The 10,382-nt window shown below is 45.5% G+C and overlaps 1 protein-coding gene across 1 annotated transcript; it reads left to right on the plus strand.

Moving 5' to 3' along the window:
• Positions 5,017-6,402, plus strand: LOC104704598. The gene has a single exon (XM_010420655.1). It carries the CDS (start codon positions 5,017-5,019, stop codon positions 6,400-6,402), a length of 1,386 nt encoding a protein of 461 aa, XP_010418957.1.

The raw sequence follows: 10,382 nt of genomic DNA on the forward strand, positions 1-10,382 counted from the left end.
GCCCATGAGATAGTAAGATTCGGTCACAGGAAGCCTGCCTGCTTTGAGATCACTCTTCTCTATCTTAAAAAAAAGTAGACAGCTGAATCTTCAAGTGTGGTTCGTCAAGGGGAATCCCAAGAGTCACATCTTAATCCACATAACCGTGCTCTTTTTGGTGGATTACTGGATGATGGAAAAAACTAGATGTCACTAGGATAACTGCGCTCCACAATAAGAACATTTGAGCGAAAAAACTTCAGTATTACACCAACAAGTAGTCAGAACAAATTACCTTGTCGCTACTACCTCCATGGCGTTAAAGGTGCTAAAATTTGACAAGAATGGATCTTTAGACACCTTGTTCATTGAAGGTCGAACCTGGACAGTCCGAGGGCAAAGCTGCCATATTGTACTGTGAAAGAGAACATACTTACTTTCTTGTTTTGGAGAAAAGTTCCCTTAACAGCATAACCATCATAAAACATCCCAAATTGGATCAAAAGAGGCTGTTGGAAAAAGTAACTGTTTACTACTTGAGTTCACTAATAGAATCAAGCATAAATAGGGGTGTGAACTATATATTATACATATCGGGTCTTGGTTACATGCTTCCTGTCCAATATACGCAGAATCATAAGAACAACACCAAGTTACCTCAGAACAAACACCTGCCAAGTCAATTAATCATCCAAAAGAAAGAAACAAAGCCATTATTAAGACGCCTATCTGAATTGTTTTGCTCTCACAGCTTCAGCTCACAGATCCAAGTCATGTATGCACCAATATATACTGCCTGGAAAAAGAAACAAGAACAACTGTTATCTTCTATTTGACAACACATGCATCAATATATACAGTGATCAAAGATTGATTCAAGAACAGATTCAAGCATTAAGATAACCGAATGAAGAATTAACAGAGCAAAACACAAACAATATACATCATCATATACATTAAACTGATTCAAGAAACAAGATACATTAACAAACAAGATGAAGTTGTGAGATAAAACTGATTCAGAAGACACAGAAACAGAGCCTTGATCAAACACAAACACAAACAAACTGGGAAAAAAAAACCAACCAGACAATCTATGAATTCCAACCAAACCTGATTCAGGCACAGAAATTGAAAGAACTGCAACATCTCTCTCCTTTAAATCCCATCTACGTTCATTTGCTGAGAGAAGTATCCTAAACAAAATAAAAACAAATGCTAGCAGTCATGTAACAACAAACCTTTCGAAACAGAACCCTAATTTCTATAAATCATAAAACCATAATTTCTAATAGCCTCAAATAAACAAGAATTCTTAGCAAGAGAAAGATATTTGTACCATGAGAAACGCCGATTGCTGAAAGAACTCTTCAATTTGTTGCCGATTTGGTGAAGAAAACTCTTCGATTCGTGAAGGAAACACCGTTGCTCAACCAGAGTCGCCTTTTGAATTTTTTTGCGAATCCTCCTGTCAAGCTGGTGAATCCTCCTGTCAAGCTGGTGAATGTTGTTGTTGTTAATTTCTATTAAGCAGTTTTTATTTTATTTTATAGCTTTACTTTATATAAATGGGCCTAAAAGTGACGAAATGCCCTTGCCTCGCAAGTAACGCATAAATAATTTCAATACTCTAAAAACCCTAATGTTTTTCTATAGTTTTCCACCAAACATTGTTTTTTTTTTTTTCAAGAAATGTCGAGAAGCCTCATCACCACATTCGTCAGCTTTGCCGTGAGATCTACCGCAAAAGGCTCCAACACAGCCACAAGAAACGCCAGAGTTTCGAATGTTAGGGCTCTTAACACTCGAGCCATTTCTGAACTAGGTACTTAATTATAAACCTAATTTCCTTCCTAAAATTCCTAGATCGGAACAAAATTCAATTGTAACATCGAATCCTTAACTTCATAGATCGACCTAATATTCTTTTAAATATGTCTTGTTATGGCTCTGTAGATACTTCCACTGACACTTCACAACAACATGCGCCTGAATATACTTCTAAATCGAGGGCATGTTCGAGACTACGATCTGCTCTTGTAACTGGTGCTGAAACTTCTAGTCAAGCATTACATACGCTTAGCTCATTAGGGTTCATGTTAGGGGTGGATTCCCATCCCAACTCAAAGCCAGTCTAGAAAAAATCTTCCAAGGCCCAGTTCAGGAAGAATCTCCCAAGGCCCAAATAGACACTTAAAAGGAGAGAGGGGTATTGCGGTCCTTTTAACTGACAAACCGATACGACTTTCTATAAATATGAACGTACAACGCTTAGCTGATGGAGCAAAAAACAGAAGCTAAACGCTACAGAAACCACGAGTAATTAATTAAGCATCTCGTCTAAAACGCGAGTCGACGAGCCACAAGCTCGTCTACCTTAATTTCCTTTCACTCGTTCTATTGTCTATCATTGTAGTCCGAATTATTTTGCACCGGCACCGAGTTATTAAAGAGAGATTCAACATCCTTTTTACCGAGCTATAAATATTTAATTATGACTGACTTCAACATCAACAATTTGGCGCACAAGGTAGGGGGAGCCAAATAGAAAATTTCTTTAAGAACTTAGAAGACGAACCTGCGAAAAATAGACGAGATGACTGGAACCGCTAAAGAAGGAAACAAAGGGATCGGTTCGTCGGGTGGAACGATAACTCCAGGAACAGATCAGCGGAGCCAGCAATCCTTCCAACCCCGGACGCTCCAAGAAAAGCTGTCGCAGCCGAAAGCCCGGAAACGTTCGTCATCCCGACGAACCTAACAAGCTCGGCGAGCACAGAAGCGACGCAAAATCCTGTGCAGCTCACTTTGCTCAACAGTCAGCCTGTCTCTAGCATAGACAAGCTGTTCCGCGGGATACTAACATGCCTCGACCAGCAGGAACAATGAACCAACACTCGTCTGGACGCACTTACCGCAGCGCAAGTCAGTTCTCAGGAGGAAATCAACCATCTCCATGCCACTCGGCAAAACCCGGCAAGCCTACTCTCACTCGGAACGATGGTGGGACCACACGTGCAAACTAACGAGCTTGAGCGTAACCCCATCGTACACATCGACGAACAAACTAGTGGGGGAAAGGATGCGGAGCTAAAGGAAATCAAAGAGAAAATGCAAGAGATGGAAGCAATATTCCAAAAAGTGACAAGCAAGGCACCAGAGGTACATGTAACGACCAGCTTCCTCGGTAACGGTGGTACGTGAAATAGTATGTACGCTGTACGAACGCGGTACGAGAGATGGTACATACACGTAGCCGGAAGGATCAGGACGTATCCGGAAGGATCAGGACGTATCCGGAAGGATCATGGCGTATCCGGAAGGATCAGGACGTATCCGGAAAAGTCAGGATGTATTCGGAAGAATCAGGACGTACTTGATACAAACCTCGGAACGAGAGCAAGACGAATCAGGATCCGTAAAGGACAACGGCTGTGATTCGATAGCCAATGGTTCTAGATGGAAATGGAGAGTTCGAGACTACCGAAGTAGTGAACATATGTTTGAACTGAAGAAAAGGAATTCTAAACCTTACATTGTAGATGATGCAGGCATGTAAGTTTCTGGATAAAAATGGGAATATTTGGCACTTAGTCTAAGTGACAGTCCGAGTGATAGTGGGAGTGAAAGTCCTAGTGATGGTGATAGGGATAGTGAGAGTGATAGTGAAGTAGGACTATCCAGAAATGGTCGCATCGGTGAACGATGGATCGGGCCAATGGACAAGGATGGACCAATTAGACCATGGGCCGATGGGTGGCCTAGGAATTCGGGAAAGGAAACCCGAGAGAAATGGATACTCGCAAAAAAGGCAAAATTGGTCGGATAAGGATAGATGCAAAAAATAAGGAAGTTGTGGGACGATAGGGTTTATCGTTTTGGGACAACTCAAGGCAGTTTAGTTGACCCTATATAAAGGATAAAACCCTTAGAGAAATTCTCTAGTTTTCGCATAAGACCTTTCAGCCGCCGCAAGAGAAAGAGAGAAGAGTTTCCATCGAGCTTGGCCGAGAATTCCTAAGTCTAGATCGAGAGAAGAACGGTAAGTCTTCCTCCACCTTGATCCGTCGATAGTATATGGTTCATACATCGGTGGTTAACGATGTAGATCTGTCCGTGTAGAGGCGGGGATCAGAATTTGGGCATAGGGATCAAGAGATTAGCACCGTAGGTCAAAACCGAAGGTGAGTGCGTGACTGTGGCCGAGATCCATGGTTGATTCTCTTGACCCGTGGTTTATTTAATCTCGTTAATTGCATGTATTAGTTAATGGTTAATGTATTCTATTGCAATATGAATGGTGGTTGGTCTAAACGACTTGGACAACTATCCTATGTGAATTGTTTGACTTGTCGGATTGAGATTATTGAACTGAGCCTAGTGAGACGGGATGACTAAGACAAGCAGGAAAAGAAAGGTCCGGTGATCAGGCTTTTAGTGGCTGACCAGCTCGTGTGACGGAGGCAAGGGAGGAAGAGGATGGTGACTTTGGGTAGTTTTTATTATGGCTTGTTATTTTCCGGATTGTACTATTATCATGCATGGGTGTTAAGGATGTTCGAACCTTTAAATTAATGAATGCGTATTTTTAAGTTACTAGACCTGTTGTACATAACCGTTGTTGCAAATTGTTGAACGAACAAGTAGAAAATTGATAGGCCCTAAGAAATTTTTTATCGGCATGTACGGCCATGTACGGGATTTTAGGGTCGGGGTCTTACAGTAGACCTCGAGCTGGAAGCAACGCAGAGAACACCGTTCTCCAGAAGACTCGCGACCACTCCAGTACGGCGACCGGTCAAGCCAAAACTAGGCTACTATGACGGTACTGCCGAACCGCGAGACTTCCTGCGTACATTTGGGGTCTCTCTTGGCCCCCTGCAATTCAGCCCGACGGAATACGATGCCAGAGCATGTCAAGTCTTTGCCGAACATCTGACGGGCACTGCTCTAAGTTGGTTCTCACAGCTTCCATCTGGGTCGATTGACAATATCAAGGACCTAATAACCGAATTCTTGAAGAATTTCTCGGTACTGATGGAGAAAAAAAACTCTCACGCCGACCTCTATGCCCTAACACAGGTACGCCAAGAATCGCTTCGGTCATTCGTAGGACGATTCAAGGAAGTCATCGTCACTGGTTCAATCCCAGACGCTGCGACTATCGTCGCACTCAAGGATACCCTATGGTATGAATCTCGGTTCAAGGAAGAGCTGTCCTTGTCACACGTGGAAACCATTGCCGACGCATTGTGCCGAGCAGCCAAACATATTGAGCTCGAAGAGGAAAAGGCCGTCAATGCTAAGAAGCACACAACGACAAAGAGCACCATGGCAAAAGAGCCAACGGTTATAGCTCCAAAAACCGAGCACGTCGAGCCCCGACAACATTTCAGTCGGAATCAAGATCAGACTCGTGGGACTTTCGCGATCAACGACGACGCACAACAGAAACAACTATGGATCGTATATGTCCAAAGGGAAGGAGGGGGAAGTAGCGCGACCCAATACTGTGATTACCATCAAAGTTCCACTCATGCAACCGAGGAGTGCCGCTACCTACAAACAATCTTGATGGAACGATACAAAAAGGGCGCAATAGTCGTCGAGTCTGACAGAAGCAAGGCACTCCGACCAGAGAGAAGCGATACTAAGCGAGGTGAAACTGTTGCCCGAAAGTTTGTAAGCAAGGATTCCAAGATTCTCGACGACCAAAGTGGGGACGAACTGGAGATGCCGGATGACGTCGCCCACGAGAAACGACCACGTACAGATCGAAAGCTCAAGCAACATCCACCACAACCCAGGCGACAGATAAATATGATTATGGGAGGGTTAGCAGAGTGTAACGACTCGGTCAGGTCAATTAGGGACTACACTAAGAAAACCGAGATGAAAAAGTCCTGGCCATCAAGAGTTGACTCCCCGAACACACGTATATCCTTCGACAATAGCGACCTCGAGGGGTTAGATCTACCACACAACGACCCATTGGTCATCGAGCTTCTCATAAGCGAGAGCCAAGTCACAAAAATCCTGATCGATACCGGAAGTTCAGTAAATGTGATCTTCAGGAATGTCCTCGCACAAATGGAGGTAAGCGAGAGCGACATCATGCCAGAATGCCATTCGCTAACAAGGTTCGATGGAGACTTCGTCATGTCAATCGGCACCATAGATCTGCCGATCTTTGTTGGTGGAACAGCTCAGTATTTTTGGTTCGCTGTCATAGACAAGCCTACCATCTTTAACGTCATCCTGGGAACCCCGTGGCTCCATAAGATGCACGCAGTTCCGTCGACGTACCATCAGTGTGTCAAGTTCCCAATCCCAAAAGGAGTATACACACTGCGCGGCAACCAGCAGAGCGCGAGAGCGTGTTTTCTGATTGAACATAAGATTCGCACATCGAAGAGGTTATAGTAACCAAAGCGCCAGGTCGGCGACAATAGCCCATCACCGACCGACGGAAGGCCGACTCCCATCCAGCAGGGAGTCGCTGCAACTGAAGAGGTAGTTATCGACGAGTCCGATGCAAAGAAACGTGTGACTATCGGTACGGACATAACCCCAACCATGCGTGACGAGCTAATCCTCTTTCTATGAACTAATGCGGCAAAATTCGCATGCTCAATGGAGGACATGAAAGGTATCGACCCCACAGTCACGACGCATGAGCTCAATGCCGATCCAACTCACAAACCAGTCAAGCAAAAGAGGAGAAAGCTTGGACCAGAGCGATCGCAGGCAGTCAACGAAAAAGTGGAAAAGCTACTCGGAGCCGGTTTGATTTTCGAGGTAAAATACCCATAATGGCTGGCTAATCCAGCGGTCGTAAAGAAGAAAAACGACAAGTGGAGGATTTGCGTCGACTTCACCGACCTGAACAAAGCTTGTCCAAAGGATAGTTTTCCATTACTACGAATCGATCAGCTCGTCGAAGCAACTACCGGCAACGAACTCTTGACATTTATGGACGCATTATCGGGGTACAACAAGATCCTCATGCATAGTGAAGATCGGGAAAAAACTTCATTTATCACCGATCGTGGAATCTATTGTTACAAGGCTATGCCCTTCGGTTTGAAGAATGCAGGAGCGACCTACCAACGACTAGTCAACAAGATGTTTGCCGAGCAACTCGGCTGAACCATGGAGGTGTACATCGACGACATGCTCGTCAAGTCAAGGAGAGCCAGCGAGCACATCACTCATCTCCGAAAATGTTTTGACACGCTGAACAAGTATGGTATGAAGCTGAACCCGGCAAAGTGTACATTCGCAGTCAAGTCCGGCAAATTCCTTGGCTACCTAGTGACCCGACGAGGCATTGAAGTAAATCTGAAGCAAATCAAAGCTATAATTGACCTGCCTGCACCAAAAAACGCCAAGGAAGTACAACAACTAACTAGTCGAATAGCCGCTTTGAACCACTTCATTTTAAGATCTACCAATAAGTGTCTCCCGTTCTACCAACTTGTCAAGACCAAAGGAAAATTTGAGTGGAATGAGGCCTGCCACGAGGCATTCGCAAAACTAAAAGCGTACCTGTCAACCCCACCGGTCCTAGCTAAGCCAGAGAACGGCGAGACATTATTCCTTTATATCACCGTATCAGTATCTGTTGTCAGAGGCGTTCTGGGCAAGGACGATCGAGGAGAACAACAACCTATTTTCTATATCAGCAAGTCCTGACCAACGACCTATTTTCTATTGCCCACTTGGTCAGTCGCCCATATTTCCAGTCGCATACCATTGCCGTACTGACCAACCAGCCTCTGCAAATAATCCTGCATAGCCCGAACCAGACTGGACGACTGACCAAGTGGGCAGTAGAGCTCATCGAATACGATATCGAGTACCGCACCCGCCCAGCCGCAAAGTCCCAGGTTTTAGCAGACTTCTTGATCGAGCTTCCTTTTAGGTAACGCCGAGCTATCCCACACCGACCCTTCGATGGAAAGATGGACTTTGCATGTCGATGGAGCCTCTTCGCAGCTCGGTTCCAGGGTCGGGATCCGTCTGACGTACCCAACAAAAGAAATTCTGGAGCAGTCATGCTGACTCCGATTCCAGGCAACGAACAATGTCGCCGAGTACAAAGCACTAATCGCCGGCTTAAAGATCGCCGACGGAATGGGAATCAAGCGAATTCAAGCTTTCTGTGATTCCCAGTTTGTCGCCAATCAATTCAGCGACGAGTACGATGCTAAAAGTGAACCAATGGCGGCTTATCTTGATGTCGTTAGAATCCTTTCCAAGCGTTTCGACGAATTTGAACTGATCAAAATTCCAAGGGGAGATAATGCTCCAGTTGATGCCCTCGCAGCGCTTGCCTCGACTTAAGATCCCGATCTCCGGCGCGTTATCCCAGTTGAAAGCATCAATGCGCCAAGCATTAGAGAAGCTTTGTCGGCGACCTGTCTCGCCCTTCATCAACCAAATGATATCAGAACCACATGGAAGGCTGCAACCCCAAGAAGAAACTTCGAGCCTCCATGTCATGATGACAAGACAGATTGGCGAGTCTTGATTCGTGCTTATCTGGCAGACGGTGACGTACCAACGGATAAATGGGCAAAGCGACGGCTGAAAGCAAAGGCTGCCCACTATACATTGATGAAAGAACACTTACTCCGGTGGACCGCATCATGAGCCTTACTCATATGTTTGCACGGCGAAGATACAGAACGCATCATGATGGAAACATACGAAGGAGCTGGAGGAAACCACTCGGGTGGACGAGCTTTGGCACTACGTATTAAGAAGCACGGCCATTACTGGCTGACTATGATATTTGATTGTGAGAAGTTCGTCGCCAAGTGCGAGAAGTTCCAACGTCACGCACCCATCATCCATTAACCAACCAAGCTGCTCCGAGCTGGGGTAGCCCCATACCCGTTCATGCGATGGACGATGGACATAATTGGCCCACTGCCCACGTCGAGACAGAAGCGTTACATCCTTGGTCTAACTGATTACTTTACGAAGTGGGTAGAAGCCGAGTCTTACGCCAATATCAAAGCTAAGGACATCCATCTATTCGTATGGAAATTCATCATTTGCCGACACAGGCTGCCATACGAGATAGTTACAGATAACGGCTCACAGTTCATGTCCCTTCAATTCGAAGATTTTTGCGCTAGATAGCGGATCAAACTACGAAACTCAACCTCGAGGTACCCACAAGGAAACGGGCAAGCTGAAGCGATGAACAAAACTATACTCGACGGCCTAAAGAAAAGGATGGACGCCAAGAAGGGTGCTTGGGCCAACGAACTCGACGGGGTGCTCTGGTCCTACCGGACGACCCCACGGCAAGCCACAGGACAAACCCCGATTTGCCTAGCTTACAGGTTGGAAGCTATGGCCCCCGCCGAGGTCGACAGTTCTACCCTTCGCCGAACAATGCTCGTCCAAGACACCGCTCTCAATAGTCAGATGCTTATGGACAGACTCGACGAGCTAGAAGAGGAACGTGACATAGTACTCTTGCGAATCCAGAACTACCAACTCGCTGCGGCCAAGTACTACAACAAGAAGGTCCATAATCGAAACTTCGACGAGGGAGACCTTGTCCTGTGGAAAGTCTTCGAAAACACCGCCGAGCCAAATGCCGGAAAAATGGGAGCTAATTGGGAAGGACCATACCAAGTATCAAGGGTCGTCCATCCAGGCGTGCACGAGTTACTTACGATGAACGGCGAGCCAGTTCCGCAATCTTGGAACTCGATGCACTTAAAGCGATACTATTATTGAAAAAAAAAACCAAAAAAAAAAAAAGACGTAGGCAGTCTCGTTCACGAGACGCAACCACCAATAATAAAATCTTTAATTTTCAATTTTTGGAGTATTTATGTTTTTACCTGTCACCTTGGCCCAATGACAGTCCGATGTTCCGACATATAAATTTAAGCCGAGTTGCAACTCGCAAAACGAATAAGCCAACCATCACGCGTCGCACCTTAGACAAGAGCAATAACCCGAGAAGCAACTCGCTACTCTGAGGGGAAAATGGGAAGCCGACCTCCTACGTCATACCCATAATCCCGAGTCAACGAAACCGGATCATGAGTCGTTGGCCATTCTAAAGCCGAGTCGCAACTCGCAGAATGCCTAGAAGGAAAAACAAGTAAGCCAACCATCGCGCGTCGCACTTTAAAAAAAATGAAAATCAAACGATCAAACATGAAAAGCCAAATTAAAACTCAAAGCAGGATCAATCCATAAACTCGATAATAGTTTCTAAGGGGAGCCGACCCCCATACGTCGACAAAAGAAAAAACAAATGAGAAATAGACGGACGCCACGAGGAGAATAAATTCAGCCTTCGATCCCCAGGTCGACAATGGAGGGTTCGTCAAACTCCAGCTCGCCGAGTTTCACCTGCCAGAAGCGGCACT

This window comes from Camelina sativa, chromosome 7 (genome assembly GCF_000633955.1).
Source record: "Camelina sativa cultivar DH55 chromosome 7, Cs, whole genome shotgun sequence".
NCBI classification, from domain to species: Eukaryota; Viridiplantae; Streptophyta; class Magnoliopsida; order Brassicales; family Brassicaceae; genus Camelina; species Camelina sativa.

Bases quoted from the DNA above. Each gene is read 5' to 3' on its own strand.
- LOC104704598 (XM_010420655.1), top strand. From the start codon at position 5,017: ATGGAGAAAAAAAACTCTCACGCCGACCTCTATGCCCTAACACAGGTA.